This window comes from Lepisma saccharinum, chromosome 13, assembly GCF_977018435.1.
Source record: "Lepisma saccharinum chromosome 13, izLepSacc3.1, whole genome shotgun sequence".
NCBI lineage: Eukaryota > Metazoa > Arthropoda > Insecta > Zygentoma > Lepismatidae > Lepisma > Lepisma saccharinum.
Window position 1 is genome coordinate 68,659,594 of NC_139241.1, and position 19,633 is coordinate 68,679,226.

A 19,633-nucleotide genomic window follows, 5' to 3' on the forward strand; every position below is an offset into this window, starting at 1 on the left:
GGGGGCTCTGCCCCCACATCGTTAACATTGGGGGGCTCGAGCCCCCCCCAAGCCCCATGGAGTCGGCGCCTATGGCTGTGTAACTTATACAGTGCAAATTTCATGCACCCATCTTAACGTTTTGTAAAATTCGTTAGAAAAGTTTTCACTGGTGGCCGCAGTGGCTCAGTCGGTAACGCGTCTGACTACCATGCTAAAGGTCCCGGGTTCGATCCCCGGCCGGTTCAAATCCGGGAACTTTTCTAACGATGGAAGCGGCTCCGGCGCCCACCCAGCGTCGAATAACATGGATACCTGGTGGAAACCCTGGGGGGTAAAGGCGGTCAGGGGCGTGATGCTGATCACATCACCCCCACTCACGACCGGATCAAGAAAGTGTGGGGCGTTATCCCCACACCCCCTATACGCCTTCATGGCGTGGTGCTATGCACAGGGGAGCACTTTACCTTTTTTTTAGTACATCAAGTAACAGAAAATTCTACTAATAAACAGTCGGACAATGTAGATCGAATTCCACATTGGACAAACATGCTGTACAAAGAAGAGAATTGCGATACCACTAAGTGAGCGTAAAAATAGAAATAGAGATGGTATCGAGACGGACTTGGCACGATCTCGGCTCGGGTTGTAAATGCCTGTAGGTAATGAAACACGGTGTAAGTATTTATGGGTGCCTCTTGATATTTACCGCTACTTGGTAAGTACCGAATATTTGAGAAGTGATCATGAAAGCTGTGGAAAATGCAGTGAAGGTGGCGTACTGGTGAATTATCGGTTCTTAAAGAACATAAAAACACGTAGTGTGATGCGTGAACACTGCTCGAATGTCTGCCAATGGCGCCAATGTCCTTGTCCGAATCCGCAACCGCACCGTTTACCTTCCTTCCCGCCGAAGCTGTCCGATTCGAAAGGTTTCCGAGTAGCACAGTTGTCACTTTTCCCGCCAGGTGTCAGCTCAAACGTTACTCACCGCGCTCTGCGGCGCCGGCGCACAGTACGAAAGCAGATGGCAGACACCAACCATACACCGCAATGCTTTCCACCTATTTACTAATTAACGTGAGCACACGGCATGCGATTTCTTTTTATAATTCTTCTACAGTGTCGCCTCTAGAAAGTGAAAGTTGCAATATGACTGCGAAGCGCAGGGCTACAGCGAGTTGAAGCGTGCACTTGTCCCGCCTTCCACTTCTCGCCTCGCAACTCCACCTATGCCACAGATTCGGATAAGGTGAAAGAATCAACAAACTATTCGCGCATGCGCGCCATCGTGTCAGCAGCGCTGCAGTAGCAATATTTGCAAACAGATTTTGTGGACATCCCTCGTAAATTATGGGAAAGTTAAGGTGTGTTTTAACGGTTCCATAAGAACTGCAATTTTCTTCTTACTGTGCAAACGGCCCCGTCCCACCTCTCTTTTATCGATTATGGCGGCACACGCATAAAGCTCGCGTGCTTGCATAATTAAAATAGCCATCGTGTAAGCCAAAGTTTCCGAATGCGGTTTAAATGCCTGCACGCACTTAAAGAGTACTGAGCACTTTATGGTTTTACCCTCGGTAATGTGCTAGTAATCAAGTTCTCCGGGGATCGATTCCCATATGGAGGGGGGGGTACAGAGACTAACAGCTGGTCTCCTCTCGAGTTGTAAATGTCTATCTCGTTCTCGCCTCAAGTTGCAAAATGCCTGTCTCGTTCAGAAATGTAAAATGCATGTCTCGTTCAGGAATGTGAAATGCATGTCTCGTTCAGGAATGTAAAATGCATGTCTCGTTCCGAAATGTAAAATGCGTGTCTCGTTCAGGAATGTAAAATGCGTGTGTCGTTCCGACATGTAAAATGCGTGTCTCGTTCCGACATGTAAAATGCATGTCTCGTTCCGACATGTAAAATGCATGTCTCGTTCAGAAATGTAAAATGCATGTCTCGTTCAGAAATGTAAAATGCATGTCTCGTTCAGAAATGTAAAATGCATGTCTCGTTCAGAAATGTAAAATGCATGTCTCGTTCAGAAATGTAAAATGCATGTCTCGTTCAGAAATGTAAAATGCATGTCTCGTTCAGAAATGTAAAATGCATGTCTCGTTCAGAAATATAAAATGCATGTCTCGTTCTGACATGTAAAATGCCTGCCTCGTTCCGACATGTAAAATACCTGTCGTTCTATACAGTTGTAAAATGCCTGTAATGTTCCTCGTTCTGAGTTGTAAAATGTCTTGTCTCGTGCGAAGTTGTAAATGCCTGTTCTTTCTCGCATCGAGTTGTAAAATACCTGTCTCGTTATATATCGACTTGCAAATGCTAAGCTCGTTCGGGCAGTGTTTCGTTTACAAATATCTCTCGTTCTCTCCTCTACATTATACCTGGATTACAATCTTCGTAAGTGGGAGAAAGTATTTTCTCTTCTTGCCGTATGGACTGCCATCTTTCGGTAAAAAAAGAAAAAAAAAAGATTATAATAATAAACACTGGAGTGGAAGTTCTAAAATGGTCGAGGTATGTCCCAAAATGTTGTAGGGCGGCTTTCCGAAAACAGGCAATCCGTTTGACACCGAGTATCTAAAGGTTGCATACGTTTCAGGAATCCCCAGAGTGTGGTCGATTTAAAACTGACGTCAGCAGGCCGTAATAGCTGTTTGTGCTTACGTGAAACTATCCATTTGTAACACTCGTCAACAATGCACATTCTGATATAGATTTTTCCTGCTTTGTACGATTTCACACGACATGTGCTCTCTGCTCACAGTGGATGAAGTGGCGGTCGAAGTTCCCGGGTTGGAGTCAGTGTTGCCACATGAAGGGAAATTTCCCATTATGAAGGGAAATTCGGACCAAATTTTGAACAAAGTGGGATGAAAAATACCAAAATTCCATGGTAATTTTAACACACCAAACTCAAAAATAGTACTGATTAGTACAGATTATGTACTATTTATTACTATTATTTTTAAAGATTTTTGGTGAAGGGAAATTTTGCCCCTTGGAAAGGGAAATTATGCCCTCAGGTTGTGGCAACACTGGTTGGAGTAACGGCCTGTTCTTTGTGAGTGACCCTTCATCAATATCCAATCACTCATCCTCATCGTCGTAATTAGTCAAAAGTGGCAGAAAAGCGACGCTAAGTAACAAAACACAAAACACACACACACACACACACACACACACACACACATACATACATACATACATGTGAATATAAAGAGAAAACACAAACCCCTATTCAACACGCTACCCCTACTTCATCGGCCAATACCATGTTCCTGTAGGAAATCTAGTTCCTCAGGCTTGAAAGAAGTGGTTATTTCCAGTTCCAGTTACCTAGTTCACTGTCTACTCGCACGTTCAAGTAGAAAATCAAGTTTCGCGGTCCAGGTTGGATACCCGGTGGAGACATATGGTGGTTTGGATCCCACTTTAAACTGTAGGGCCAGTCCCGATATTGGTTTATCTGTGCATAAAGTGAACTTAAAAACAAAAACTCAAACTCATACAGCGGTCTCAAAATTTCAATCAATCAATCTGTGAGAAATCGAATTCAGTTCAGCTCCTAGTTCAGCGACTAATAAGAAATCTAGTTCCGCGGGCTCAACTAGAGATGTATTTTTCCAGTCATGTATCTAGTTCATCGGCCAGTAGGCGTTCCTGTAGGAAATGTACTTCAGTTCAGCACCTAGTTCAGCGACTAATAGCACATTTAAGTAGGAAATCTAGTTCCTCGATTTAAAAAAAAGCTTTTTGCACTTACGTATGTAAACTCGCACGTTTAAGTAGGAAATCAAGTTTTGCGGGCTTAGAAAAAGTGACTTTATTTTCAGTAAGATATGTAGTTCATCGCCCAGTAGGACGTTCCTGTAGGAAACCTAATTCAGTTCAGCGACTAGTGTGGGGTTTCAAGTGGGAAATCTGGTTCCTTGAACTTAAGACGTCGATTTTTGAGTTCAGACCTCGTTCAGCGCCAACTAGAGCTTTAAGTGGGGAAATCTAGTATCGTGTATGACCGACCAGCTTTACCTACAGCTTCGACCATGAAATCGAAACGACTCGATTTCGACGCATTGTCTTGGTATTCTTGCTGAAGGCGAACTAGAAACATATGTAAAAGCTCAACAGAAACTGCACACGTGCGCAGCGAACGAAAAGGTTTGAATTCTTACCCATCCACCCGGCCACTGTCTCATAGGTAGGATTTAGAACTCGCATGCCGGCAACAGCTGGACAAGGGTTGCAAAACGCAGCACGGAAATAACTGGAATGCCACCACAGATGGAATCGCAACTGCACACAGCTTGCCAAATTGTGGATGGTATTCTTCTTTAACTCTCATGAATCCCCTAACGCGAAAGGTTGTTGACGCAGCAACATGTCTCCCATCTGCTCCTATCCTGGGCAAGATCCAGGTTCCGAGTTCGAATCTTAGCCTGGATATGGATGTTCTTGGCGAGTGTCCCTTCATGAAATTTAATATCATTACTCATCCTCATCGTCGCGATTAGCAAAAAGTGGCGGATAAGTGAAGTAAATAAACCAAATCAATCAACCAATGACGACTTCTCGATGCAACCACGCAGCATAGGCCTAATTGTCACTAACCTTATACAATGGATTGATTGATTTCGTGTTTTAAGTCCACTTTATGCACAGTAAGGCTAATCGGGACTGGACCAACAGTTTACAGTGAGATCCGAACCACTATGTGCCTCCACCGGGTATCGAACCCGGGACCCCTTGATTACAAGGCGACGACACTACCACTACGCCATCGGCGAGGCCCAGAAATTGACTTTTAAATTACTATAAACAAAATACATTTTGATTTATTTTTGATTTTTGTTATTTAACGCAGTTTTTCTGCCACTTTCGGCTGAGCACGACTATGACGATTATATCATGAAGTGCCACTCAGGAAGAACACCCATTGCCCAGACCGGAATTCGAACCAGAAACCCCTGGCGCCGTAGCGTGCTGTGCTAATCACCATGAATATCTGCCTCAAGGACAAACGATAAACCAAAACTTTTATATTGACGTCCTGAAACGTTTGCGTCAAGCAATTCGGCGGCGCCGTCCTGATTTGTGGGCATCTGAGCAGTGATTCTAATTGCACGACAATGCAAGGTCCCATACTGCTTTATCAGTCCAGAAATATCTGGCCAAGCATCGTATCCCTGCTCTACCATATCCCCCATATTCACCCGACCTGTCGCCGTGTGATTTTATTTATTATTATATCGCAGCAATCCAAACGGCTGTGACAGATGAGCTGAGAAGCATCCCAGATGAAGTTTTCTCTGTTTGCTTCCATGACCTCCAGAAACGGTGGTAGCTGTATATAGATAGCTGAGGGGACTATTTTGACAAGACATAGGACCATTAGTTTCCAAGTTGAATAAATTATTTTTTAAGAGCTCAGTTCTGGAACTTTTCTGACAAAGGTTGTAGATATACGCTTGGTATGTCTGATAAGATCGCATAAGAAAATGAACTAAGTAATGTTTTCAAATATCGTGCTCCGAGACATGTATGTCGATGAAGAACTACAAGGGCGCTTGATGGGTTCATGTGGCTACAAGGTTAACTAAGGAACTTGCAACTGTTCTGGAAGTTCTAATTATATATATCGAGAACTACAAGAGCTACAAACATGAAACTTGATGAAATGGCGAGTCCTGGAGACTAGGTAAGGAACATGTAACTCTTCTCAGGAACTACAAAGGTCAGATTGATGAAACTTGGAAAAATTCGGCTACCGAATAATCTACGTAGCTATATTTTCTGATAGTTCAACTCTGAAACTACATAAGCTGCAAAAATGAAACTTGGTGGGTAGACGGACCTTCAAATTACTATTCCATGGTTATCATACAATTTATCCAGAATTTTTCATGTGTGCGCGCGCGCTGGGGGGTAATATTTAGAGTCACAATGACCAACAATTTGGCCTTCGCGAAAAATTTTAGAGGGTGTTGAGGAAATTTCGGGCGGTGTTGGGGGTGTACGGATAAATGACTGGATTTGAAATTGTCCTCAACTTGTGAAACCCGTTCCAAAGACCCACCGGGGTCGAACTGGACGAACAAAGCAACATAGCATAGGCCGGACGCAGCCGTTTGGAAAGGTTTGCACTGTCCACCCTCCCCGAACTTAATTTGCATACCGTACAATTTCCCGTTACTTAAATCTTTGTCGTTGTCTCGCTCGATAATTCTTCGTTTAATCAAATTTCCAGGCGGGCGCGATAACCACTTCGTGACTGAGGTTCGAGAGAGCGACCTGGCAACGCTGGATTTTCTTGCCAGTTCGTAATCTGGGCCAGTTCCAAGTGGGGGGAAACGCAGCTGTTTCGGTTTTTCTTGCGCCCTCTGGGTCGCTGGCTCGGAAGCGACTTCTGTATGAACCGTTCGCGAGTTGTTCTTTACGAACGGGTCGGTTCGCGACCGGTTCATCATGATTTGCTTCTTTCTTTCGTCTCGGCGTCGTTCTGTATCTCTCTAAGAATAATACGCGAAGCTCTATAATTGAAGTTTAACAAGGCACGTAGCCAGGGAAAAGGACTGAGGGGGCGGGGGCTGAAACGATCGAAATCCTACAAACATCTAATTTAAATAGCGTATAGTGGTAATTAATTTGATTTGATTAGCTTTATTTTACTTCGCTTCTTGTGCCACTTTTGGCTAATTTGCGAAGATGGAGATGAGTGATGATATGATGAAACTGGTGAATGGACACGGGGGCCGACTATAGTGGTAATTAATTTTACTTTCTTAGCAGGATTAAACATATTGTATAATAAGTTGTAATATATGAAGAAATTAATCTTTAGGGCTTCTACTCCCCCCACACCCCACAAACACACTTTTTCGTCTTCAGATGGCGGCTGCTGATAAGGGATGAGCCTCCCCCCGAAATAAAATTCTGACTACGGGCCCGAGTTAAACAAGTCATTGATTAACAGTTTCTGATGAACCATTTAGTTCATTTTAAGAAGGGTTATTTCATGGCCATCGGGATCGCTCGGGCGAAATTGATCTCGCCTTAAATAACCCACGAAACTCATCAATTAAAGTTTGAACTGTCCAAGAATCAACCGTTCGCCTTCATTCCAAAGCGGTTCATAATGAACAGTTCAGTTCAAATACGATTCCCAATGAACTGTTTCTGTTGAGTTTAATTCAGGAACAGAATCCAACGAACTTAAGGTGAATCGACAACCGCGCCGCGATCAGTACATTCTCCTGCATAGGCGTAACGTATGGCCTAACTTGGTGGGGGGGGGGGCAGAATCGAACTTGGGAGCTTAACTTTGGGGGGGGGGGGGCAGAATGAAAAAAGTTTTCAAGCCTATAAAATATTTTCATAAATAATTAACATTTGCAAAACCATTAAAATTACTTTGCTTCCTCAGGTTCCAGGAGGATAACAAAAGTGACACTACCTTGTAAACTTTAATAAAATTTTATGGAAGCAAGTGCTCCCTTGCCCCCTAAAAGTTACGCCTATGATTCTCCGAATACATTTACTCCGTTGGTCCGGACACTTATTCCATTCTCTTTTCGCACGAGAACTTTTTACCTTGGCTATACTACATTTTATACAGTGCGTTCGAAAAGTAACTATACACCTGTCTCAATCGTTCAAAGGCGACGAACACACAATGGACAACAATGAATCATACACACCTTCTCGTCTCAGAGCACCACCCTGACTGGCTCGCAGAAGCAAACTGCACACAACGCATGATTACCAACCTTTGCAGAAAACATTACTCACAGCTCACGGAAACTGAATACAATCCCTCAATATATAATCGTGTTCATATAAGTGTACAGTTACTTTTCGAACGCACTGTACATATATATATATATATATATATATATATATATATACACACACACACACACACACACACAGGGTGGACCATTTTGATCATTTAATTGATTGATTGAGTTGGTGTTTTAAGTCCACTTTATGCACAGTAAGGCTAATCGTGACTGTACCTAGAGTTTAAAGTGGGATCCGAACCACTATATCGAACCCGGGACCCCTTGATTACAAGACGATTTTGACCATTTAAGTTGGTAACTTTAAATCTTACAAACGAAACATTTTCTAAAATGTTTCAAATAAAACCTGGCGCCGTATCCTCTCCCGGGAGTAGATCTGTTGGTGATGTTCGGTATTCTAATGGTATTTTCCACTTGATTAGCTGTCGGCATAGTACAGCAAGTAAAAACATGGACCTAATTGATAACCTGAAGGTCACTTATGTAAGTGATGCGACGTTGTTAACGCTTTATGTTACTGACGCACTTGCGACAGAGATGCGAAGTGATTCCGAAAAAGGTTCAAATTATTGGATGCTCTAATGCATTACTTTCGTGGATCGTTTTTTCTAAGATCAGTCTCCTTCGTACTACATGCTCTTCTCTCTCTCCAGGCAGTGAATTGGCCACAAACCCCGATCCCCCCCCCCAAAGGCCAGGTTTTTATTAATCTAGTCTCGAAATTTGCTCTTACACCCCCCCCCCCCCAAACAAGGTGCCTACCAATCCAAAATTCTTGACTTTTTCATAAGTTCTTCTTTTTTCTTAACCTTTATGTATTCGAAAACGTTGAAAATTAGCAAATAAGAAAATAAATATTTATTAAATGTAAAATCCATACTAGGGCAGGTTAAGGTGGAAACTGAAGCTGTATTTACCAAGAGAATTAGACTCGCTTCATCTATGAATGTATCCTGGACTGCATTTGGCAGGCTAGCGAGTCTCTGGCGTTTGGACTCAAAGCCAGTATAATCTTACGTGGAGCTATATTTTTGTGATTGTCACTTCATCCATCTTATCTTACCACCATTCATCCTCGCGATTAGCCAAAAAGGGCAGAAGAGTGAAGTAAAATAAACTAAATCAATCAGTTAGTCACTGTGATAGGAAAAATTCTTGACCGCAAGCATAATTTCTTGACTTTTTATTAACTTCACCAACTTGTTGATTTCTTTACTTTGTCTTGACTTTCATTACTGGTAGACAGTCTGGAAAAGAGGAAGAAAACGACAGCAGGGGGGGGGGCTGATAATTTTGACTGATTTTAGCATTTCTGCCACTTTTGGCTAATCGCGAAGGTGAATGAAACTCATAAAGAGCACCCATGCCCAGTCCGAGGTTCGAACCTTGGACGCCTGACGTCGTAACGCGCTGTGTTAACCACTCCGCCACGAAGGCTGACCCGAAATTTTGAGAAAATCAAAATTTTCAAATGGAAGCAGTACAGAATTTTGGGGGAAAACTGGAAAATTCAAAGTACCCTTAAAATGGGGGCCACTTTTGTCTGAGAAACCCTTAAACCGAAAGTTAAAGCGCTAATTACGAAGTTTCACATGTTACCTGGTTTACCGGTTTTTGACATATATATATATATATATATATATATACAGAATTTTTCCTTGTATGTACGCATTGCTTGCATTGTAGAATTATAATTATAAGATAAATAATTATTTATCTTGTAGTCTACGGTTGGTACAAGCATAAAAAGAATGACGGGAAACATAGATTTGGATGTCTGGGAAGCTTCGTTCGTTGCAGAAGAACACTGGAATAAATTATATAATGAAAATGGTAACGTAGACCCACTATGGAGTTTTTCACAAATGGTGTAGGCCACCATCTTTAAAATTTAATGTAACTGAAAACATCAAGAATCTCTGAAAAAAGCAACGATGATTTTGAATTGCCTGATGATGTTTGGGATTTATAATTGTTAAATATTCTAAAATAATAATAAAACAGGCCGCTTGTTTCACAGTTAAGTTGCTACTTTTCAACAATGTAACACTGACAAGATCCATTGTATAACTGATTCTTGATTGATTTGCTTTATTTCGCTTTTTGTGCCACTTTTGACCAAATTTCGAAAATGGGTGATGATATGATGAAATTTAATGAATGGACATACTCAAACATCCATGCCCAGGTCAGGATTCGAACCCGGGACCCCTGGCGTAGTAGCGCGATGTGCTAACCACTCCGCCACGAAGGCCGGCTATAACTGATTATTTTTTGTTGAAAAATGTTTAACCATTGTTATAACATCTTTAGTCAAACTAAAAATAAATGTCTGATGAAGGGAGCGTGTGTTTTCCTGAAACTTCGCAACAAAAAACTGTTTTTTATGCTTGTATAACAAACGCAGACTACAAGAGAAATAATTATACAGAAATTGCCGGGAATTTTCAAGATGTTGGGCTTCTTTAGTGTTTTATTTCTATTACAACTAATTAAAATACAGGGTAATTCAAAATGAATGGTGCAACTTTACACAGTTATTGCGACGTTACTATTTATGATAGAAAATCAGACAAGGCATCGATATAAAGAAAAACTGGAAGTTTTATTCCCACTTAGCAGGCTTATTCTGCTTAGCCGATGCTCCACCAGGAACGCCAGTGTCGTAAAATGGCTAATGACCAGTAGAAGGCGTATTGCGTGTTGGAGCTATTGAGAACTGATTCAATCACAATGGTGCAAAGACATTTCCGCATGTGTTTCGGTAGTAATGCATATGTTTCACCCTTCCGAAAGATTTGCCAAAGTTACAACTGCGAATTGTTAGTGCCTTCGAAACCGCTGACGACTTGCTGTCTCGTGCATAGCAAGTACTCGGCTATAGCTTGGACCTTTTCCGCATTACACGTGGTTCCCATGTTGAATCTCGGTGGAGGCGCATAGTGGTTCGGATTCCACTTTAAACTGTAAGTCCAGTCCCGATTAGCCTTGCAGTGCATAAAGTGGACTTGAACCACCAAATCAATCACCATGTTGAATCTTTATAATGCGAGTCACGTGAGTAAAACTTCAAGAGTTCTTCTTTATATTGATGCCTTGTATGATTTTCTAAAGTTGCACCATTCATTTTGAATTACCCTGTATAATAAATATAATAAGAATTTTTGCAGTAAAACAGCTCAAATTTTCAGAATACGCCATGTTTTCAATTCTTGGGCTCTCATTGCATAAAACAAAGGAAATGAATGTGGTGATGGGACAATTTGCTTTATAATACTTACGCATCCAACTCAACAACACTTACTTCAAAGCAACCTCAACGTTTCCACCATTTTAAGTGCAATTTCAAATGTGCCTACACCAACGGGAAAGAATTGATGAACCATTAACCAATGCCAAATTTAATTACGAATCGTAAAATTATCAGGAAATATGAAAGAGCGTGCTGTAAATATGCTCCCGGACATACGGCACAATAAAAGAAGCGAGCTGATAACTTTGCGAAGCAGTGTAGCCAAAGACAAGTCTTAAATATGAACTAGAGAGAACTAAACTGTTACTAACCGGCCATGCAGGATGAAGCGTATTAAGTCTTTTTTAAAGGCAAATAAGTTAATAGTTACGTCGCTCAAGAAATAACTTGGTTACAGTTAATAATCTTGAAAAATACTCTAAATCAGAAATAACTCGGAAAACATGTTTCATGGATGAACTTCGTTTAGACTGTCTCTTTCACTGCTCCAGTGGCGACTATTGGGTTTCAAAACCGGGGGGGGGGGCAAGTTGCCAAAACTGGGGGGGGGGGCAAGTTGCCAAAACTGGGGGGGGGGAGAGCAAAGACAGTATATTTGCCTTTGTATATAAGGTTTAGCATAGTGCAGGGGCACAAGTGGCGAAAGGTGGCGGGGCAACTGCCCCCCTCGCACCCCTAATCGCCGCCAAAACTATCCAAAATTAATCAATTTTAATTAAATTATTAACCCCATCTTTATCCAGTCGATGGGGCGTCTTACTACCACGCGAAAGACCTGGGTTCGATTCTCGATGTTGTTGAGCTCGGATGGGGAAATTTCAAACAATGTCCCTACAAGGGACAGCACTGGGGTTCACCCAGCCTTAAATAACCAAAATTTAGCTCGAAACACAGGAGAGTTGGCAACAGTGAAGTGAAGGTCGTTCTGGAACCGTGAACTCGAGACAGTACATTACATTATGCAACACTTTCTCGTCTCCGGTTGTAAATATGTGAAAAAGGAGTTAAAAAAAAGTAATTTTTATGGCGTTGTCCCGAGGGAATACAAACAAGTTTAAGAGCAAGTACACAACCATTCTGTCAGTTATAAAAAAGAGACTATTCAATAATGAACAATGTAATTGTTGTTTATACTGTCGCTCTCGAACCTATGAATCATTTCTGATCAATAACTGTCCGTTTACTTCGGAGAACAAAGTGAATGTGCGTGTGCGCTCTGCCGGAAACATGTTCTGGCCACACTTTTAAACACGCCGATCGCCGGAAATCAATAATTATTCCCTGTATTAAAACGTGCACATTTTCCCATCATCGTTTGTAATCACAATCTGAGTGTTTGTAATTTTTGGTTGTTGTTTTGCGTCCCTTTTCTGCCACTTTTGGCCAATCGCGAATGAAAGATGATCATTAGGTCCTGGGAAGTACTGCACATTTTTTTCCTTTGTATGTAGCCAAGCAAAAATTACAAATGTCAGCAAATTATGTTAGGAACCATTCATGTTGCATATTTTTACATATTTTGAGGTTTTCCCGTTTACCTTACATAAGGCGGCCAGGGGCGTGGTGCTGATCACATCACCCCCACCTTCGACTGTGATCAACAAAGTGTGGGGCCCTAACTCCACCACCCCTTCATGGCGTGGTGCAAAGCACAGGGGAGCACTTTACTTTTTTTACTTTTTTACATTACATATTTTTACATAAAATTGTTTTTTTGACGGGGCAGCTTTCTGGTTTTTCACTGAGTAAGGAGCTATAATTTTGGGACAAATATTCAAACCTTCATTTCTCCAAAAATAATCTCTCAAAATGTATTTAGTGGGTCATTGTGCATCACATTTATATGGTATGTACTGAAACAGAAGCACTTTTTAAGTGTAGTACTCGTAATTTGTTATTTGGAAGCAGAAAACATGGTAATTGGAGTGATACAATCAATGTGAAGTTCAGAAAACAGTGCGTGGCTCATACAAATGTTGATTGAGCAATTTTCACACCGGAAGTACCCCTAAGGGGCATTGGTGCATAAGCCTACATTATAAAAATACATCATGTTAACATCGCACATAATATATATCTATACATCAATTGGACAGTATGTTTTTATATTAGTATAACATAATATAATAGTAAAATCACACAGTGACAAATTATATTTTTAAGTGGACTAGTGCTGTAAAAGTATTATATAGTGTATACAATCTAAATTTATTTTATAAAGTTAATTAATCCCCGAAATTCTTTAACTGAATATAATGTATATGCCAATAGCAATTTTTTCACCATAGTTTTAAAGTAGTAGTGATACGCCTCACAATCATATCTAAGTTCTACGTAAACAAATATACTTCATATTATACGACAGTAAACAAGTATTTTGCTTATTTAATTTTGGGCTGGGAGGGCGCGAAACCCCCCTTGACCCCCTTCTAAATACGTCCTTGGTGTGGATTCCCATTCTAATTTAGAACGATGCTATACATAGCTGTGTACTTTACTTTTGTTTTATATCATTCGTAGATATGTAAGTAAACAATCATTGTTTACGCATAGGCGCACATTACCCTTTATGATAAGCACGGGAGAAGCGAAGAGTCCACACTGATTGTTGATTCTGCCAGGCAACACGTACCCAGGATCTCGTGGCGATAGAGACCGAGAGAATGGCTGCATTTTATTGATCCTCCACGATTCTCAACCGTCGCTAGGAAAACTCGCCTCGACATATCCACCCCTTGCTCAGGGCAGCTGACGTCCAACTTCCTCTTCGCGAGACAAATCTGTTGTTATCTGGGTTTTCTTGTTGTTTTCCGACGCCCTCTTATATAACAAAGGCCTGTGCAGAAACTCTGTGTTTACATCCGACGTCATCATTCGTAGGTCATGGATCTCAATGCGATATCTGCATCACGGTCGCACTGTGTGTTGAAGAGAACTGCGATAGTCTGAACGCCTGTGTGTGGATAAATTGCAATATACTGTTATCTTGTTGCGATAGCCTACTAATCATGACGTTGCACGAAAACAGTCTGCACAGGCACTTGTTTCTTTTTCGCTCGCTAGTACTTGAAACAATGTTATTGTTACGAAAAAAGGACTAATGTGTAAACGAACATATTTCGATACGGATTTTGACGGTGGGTCTGCAACTGAGATCATAAATTCGAGGCAGACATAGTATTTTCCTAAAGAAACTCTCTGAAATATAGTCTATAATTTAGTAATTTTCGCCGTTTTATATTGGCCTCCTCCATGGCGTAGTGGTAACGTCGTAACGTTGAAATCAAGGGGTTCCGGGTTCGATACCCGGTGTAGCTCCAGTCCCGATTAGTGTTTCTGTGCATCAAGTGGACTTAAAATAAAAAAAAATTAACTCAACGTTTTACATTAAATTTTCCATTTATTTATTAGGGATGTTACGGAGACATTATTTCTGACAATGAGATCTAGCAAAGGTTCTAGGTTTGTGCCCCAACCTGTGCATGAGTGTTCCTTTGAGAGTGTCCTTTCATCAACTTGTAATTAATAAATCATCATCTTCGTCGTGATTATTCTAGAGAGACAGAAAAGGGACACGAAGATACACACACCTACGTCAGAAATTTTCCGAATATACGATGTGCCTCATGGAGCAGCCTGTGTGTACACACCTTGAACAAATATCACAATATGTAAGCATGAAGTAAAATTAACATACTACCACCACTTGTGACTCTTAAGTAATCAGCTGTGGCGCCAATAGATAAATGCAGAAGTCAGTCATCTTCGAAATAGGCACTTTTATGACAAACGGGTAAAAAAAAAGTATAGTATAGAACGCATGTACTTCATTCAGAAATTACCTGAAACTAATTTTAAACTTGAAAGACTACATTTTCTGGCCAGGGACAAAAAACTATATTCTAGAGCACATCCTCCTCAATGTAGCCATAACACTTGAAAGAAATCACCCCCTTCCCTTAAATTCGCGCCCTGAACATAGGCTATTTTGCTGCAGCTGTTTAGAAGAAAGTCTGGGTGCAGTAACATTTCACGTTCGTTTACAAAATGCAAGCACAATTCAAAGAATTACTGGTCAGTCACTGTGCGTATAATTCGTCCGCCATGAAATCCTCTGAGAGGGGTGTGAAAAAAGCATTGACCTCCGTTGTATTGGAAGGAAATGTTATTTACACACAGCACGGATGTATAACATTTAGTAGAATTGCAACCCACACAACAGAAATTCTACGCACGAACGCATCGCAACATTCCGTGAATCTCCACCCACCCACCGCCTATACAATTATCTTTCAAATTGACCGAAGGAAATGCACCCCTACTCCCCGCATAGATATAAAGACTTATTCAGCCAGCACACTTCCTCTGCCGAAACAATCGCGCGAGCGATGCGACGCGATTTCCTGCTTACAACGCCATCTACAAGGACAAAGAGAGAAAACTGACTCGCCATCCAATCTATTGTATTCATTTCCGATGCAAAATGTTTCTATGCACTTTTCTATTAACACTTCAGCTAATCATTACTTTAAAAAGCCACAATCGTCGGCAATAAGTTCATTTTACTTCATGCTTACAGATTGTGATATCTGAGCTAGGTGGATACATACAGGTTGTTCAATGAGGCTTATCGTGTGTTTGGAACGTTTCTGACGTAGATCGCTTGCATTTGCATGCAACAAAATATACAATATTGATTTTCCGGGTTACAAATAATAAAGTAGGCATGCGTGTACCTACTCCAGGATAAATGTACCAAATTTCAAGGCTAAAGGTTTTACTGCACATCCAACGGCAAAGATAATAGTAGGTAAATTGTCCATAGCTGTATTCATATATTTTTATTCTACATCCTGTGTTGTTTTAAAGGAATGTAATTCTGTTGGTGCGAAGCAGATGTCCTTTGCTCATTAATTTAATTGATTGAATGAGGTTATTTTACGTCGCTTTTCTTTATCTTTTGACCAGTCGCAACGATTGAAGATATAATGAAATTGATGAAGTGACACCCATCCCAGGCCTGGAACCATGAAGCATGTGCTATGCTAACCACTCAGCCAAGGAGATCGGCTATCTGCTCATTGACGTTTTCACTTCCCTACCATTACTTTTGCTGTTGGGAGTACAAAAATTGATAGCTTTACAGACCCAAATATAGACAAGTTCAACTATCGCAACTAAATTTCGTCAATTTAGACCTTTTACATTTTAGACCTCAAATCCATAATATTGTTTTAGAAAGAAACTGTTAGAGTTGTTTTATATTTTAAAAAGCAAAAAAGAGAACACGTTTGGCAAATGTCTTCGATTGTATGTCGTTATTTATGCTTTGCCAAAAAATAGAAACAAACTATTTGATCATCATTATACTTTAAAACCCCTGACATTGAGACTTAATTTTGAAAATCTACCCGGAAAGAGATCGAGAAAAACGAACGTGTCCGAAACCAACATTCAGTAAGAGATATAAAATGTGACGTCACTTCCTTTAATTGCTGCATCTCCGACTTCCTCAGGAACAGCAAAAGAACATCTTCACAGAGGAAGTGGGAGAGATTAATCTAGTTTTCTGGCTCAAAAGTTAGTGCGCTTGTTGTGGACAATTTTCCCTAACGCTTTTGTAGTAGACAATCACGAAACAACTTCGACCAACATAATTCAAAACAGTTATGAATATTTCGATAAGATAATCGTTCACGATCACGAATCAAATTAAAATTGTGCGCGTTGTGCTTCCCCAACTCTTAATGCCTCCACTTAACGTCATTTCTTTGCAACCTATGTCTGCCCGCAACCCGATATTGGCCCACCTGCATGTAGCTGCCTTGAATAGTCTTCTTCTCTTTTCTTGGCTCACACCGCCTTCAAGCGATTTCTAGCCAAAGGTACCGAATACTAATTTTGTTACATTTATTATTGTTACAAACACAGTAATCTGTATGTTTATCCTTGAATAGTCAACGCAACGGATTAGATCTGTATAATGTGTACAGCGTTAAGGTTCGTTCACTTAATTTCATGCTTTCCAAACTTGTTACTGTGAAGCTGTCGAATGAAATCAGCTAAATTGCATCTCGTACAAGTACGTATGTTGCATAAGAGAACAGACTCGTCTGACTGCATAGATCCGAGACAACATAATGAAACAGTTTTCACCAATTGGGGGGGGGGGTCTATCTGTACTTTCTCAAACGAGACTCTAATGATAAATAATTTGTCATGGGATGGTGAAACAGCGGACAGAAAAGCGAGCCCGTTGCTTTCAACACAACGTGAAAACATACAATCTGTGAAGCAAGCTCCATGTTATCGATTTTCCAGTTACCTACTTGGCATCGCTCGCTCTGGCAATAGGCCTAATGTTGGCTAGGTCCTTCTTGCGCTGGGCGGTCAGTTTTTATGTATTTTAAGAGGTTACGCCCCGCGATAATATCAGTTCGTAGGAAATTTATTCATTTACGTCGAGTACAGCTTTCATGCACCCAGCATAACAAGGATCTTTGTCATTGGAGAGCTTTTAGAGCATTGTTTCCATAATAATTTATTCTGTAACTTTATACATTTTTCCTTCAGCAAGTGCAAGGGTCTATTAAAAATATATTGCTAGAAGGAGAAAATAAAGTACAATCGAACATTATTAATTTCAAGGCTTCACTAAGAAATTTATCCGAGGTGATTATTATTATTCTATAATTGTAATAATTATTACTATTATTGTTTTAAAGTACGTTAATGGTTTTATTTAATTTACAATTTCAAATATGCATATTTCATTCTGTCGAATTGTACTGCAATCCATACCACACTGACGTAGAAATTCCTGTATTTATTCTGTCCATAGGGATTTGAAATTAGATATAGTTGATCAAGATAGACAGCGCTTTCATGGAATATGTTAGCGGGGGGGGGGGGGGGGCTAAGTCTTGTTGTTAGCTGGGGGATTTTCCTATGGTTTAACATGGTGATAACGGAACAGCTGGAAGGATGCTTGCAAAAATTTGCCTATAGCTGGGGGGATACCATCCTCCACATCATCCCTCACTTCGAGCACTGACTTTAGGAATATCTAATGAACACAGAATTTAAATATCTTGTTTGTGTAAGAATATAAATATCTTGTTTTGTGTAACTAGAAACCCAGTGTTACTATAAAAATGCTGTTCCTTTAAAGAATTTTAATTTAAGTAATGTAAATGCTTTTGAGCTTCATTGTTTGGTTTTTGGTCTAGTGTTGTTTCAGACCTGATTGTGTGCCATCCTTATACATTGTTCGATATTTTCTTTTCCCCCTGAAAAGGACATCCCTTGTGTACAGAAAGCTGTGAGTGAATAAAAGAATCCATTGAAAAGAAGTACATTTATTAATGTTGTAATTAATCTATAAATATCTGGGAAAATTTACTCGAAATGTTTCACTAAGTAAAATCATCGGATGCATAGATTGATTAAATATTATATGTGGCCACTGCTATTGTAAATAATGCATTGTGCATAACAAATGGACCTCTCCGATGGCATAGTGGTAATGCTTACACATTGTAAACAGGTGTATTGCACAGTGGTCTGATCCCACTTTAAGCTGTAGGTCCAGTCCGAATTTGCTTCTATGAGCTTAAAGTGAACTTACAAGAAACTTCTGCATGAAGTGAATGCAGCTGATTTTGATTTTTGTTATTTTGTGTCACTTTTCTGCCACTTTTAGCTGATCGCGATGATGAGGATGAGTGATGAAACAACACTCGCAAAGAACACCCATGCCGCAATTCGAACCTGTGATCCCTAGCATCGTGACAGTCTACTGTCCTAACAGTGGAGCGAATGTAGTTGTAAACCACCTGTATGATACACAATGTAAGTGGATCATATGCCCCCGGAAAAGCATGTGTACTGTCCCCTCCCATTAGTTTCTATATTTTATTTATTTGGTTTATTTTACTTTGCTTTTCTGCCACCTTTAGCTAATCGCGAAGATGAGGATGAGTGATGTGATGAAATTGATGAAGAGACACTCACACAGAACAGCCATTCCCAGGCTTGGATTCGAACCTATAGCCCCTAGCATTATAGCATGCTGTGCTAACCGCTCCACCACACAGGTCAGCCCCCTTTATTTCTAGAAAATATATTTCAACTATCAACACGTAGTCATCATATACTACTTGTAAGAGTCACCCACGGTACTGAAGAGCATGTTTAAATAAAGAGTTATTGTCAGAATCAATAGTATTGTGCTATTAAAACTATTTCTTAATCTTTCAGCTGGAACAGCAAGAAAAAGTGGAGGTGCAAGCAGTATTTGGTGCTGACGTTATGAGGATAAAGCCTCGTGCCTCTCAGTCTTCCGCCACAGATACTCCACAGACAAGACTGCCTCAACATTTGAACTACAGTGTGCCTGAGCTGGAGGAAGAGCTGGAAGCACGGCGACAGAGGGTATGGGAAGTCTGCGCTAAACGCCAACTCTATAAGGATGGAGAGCCGAATGCATGGGAATTCTTCATTGATGAACACCACCACCTTATTTGGTGTAACATATTCAAGGCGGCCAGTTCTTCCTGGATGTACAATTTTAATTTGCTAGGTATGGAATTTTCATTGT

The 19,633-nt window shown here is 40.5% G+C and overlaps 2 protein-coding genes across 5 annotated transcripts in view; one reads left to right on the plus strand and one right to left on the minus strand.

Annotated features, from left to right (window-relative positions):
- Positions 1-19,633, minus strand: part of LOC145997401 (calcium uptake protein 1 homolog, mitochondrial-like) — a 236,586-nt gene that overhangs the window by 138,383 nt on the left and 78,570 nt on the right. The gene's annotated exons all lie outside the window — the stretch shown is intronic.
- LOC145997400 (carbohydrate sulfotransferase 11-like) overlaps positions 1-19,633 on the plus strand; it is a 79,706-nt gene that overhangs the window by 55,798 nt on the left and 4,275 nt on the right. For all 3 annotated transcript variants that reach the window (XM_083134399.1, XM_083134398.1, XM_083134400.1), the window contains exon 3: positions 19,294-19,615. In XM_083134399.1, coding sequence (XP_082990525.1) covers positions 19,294-19,615 — 322 coding nt within the window. The remainder of the gene's footprint in view (positions 1-19,293; positions 19,616-19,633) is intronic.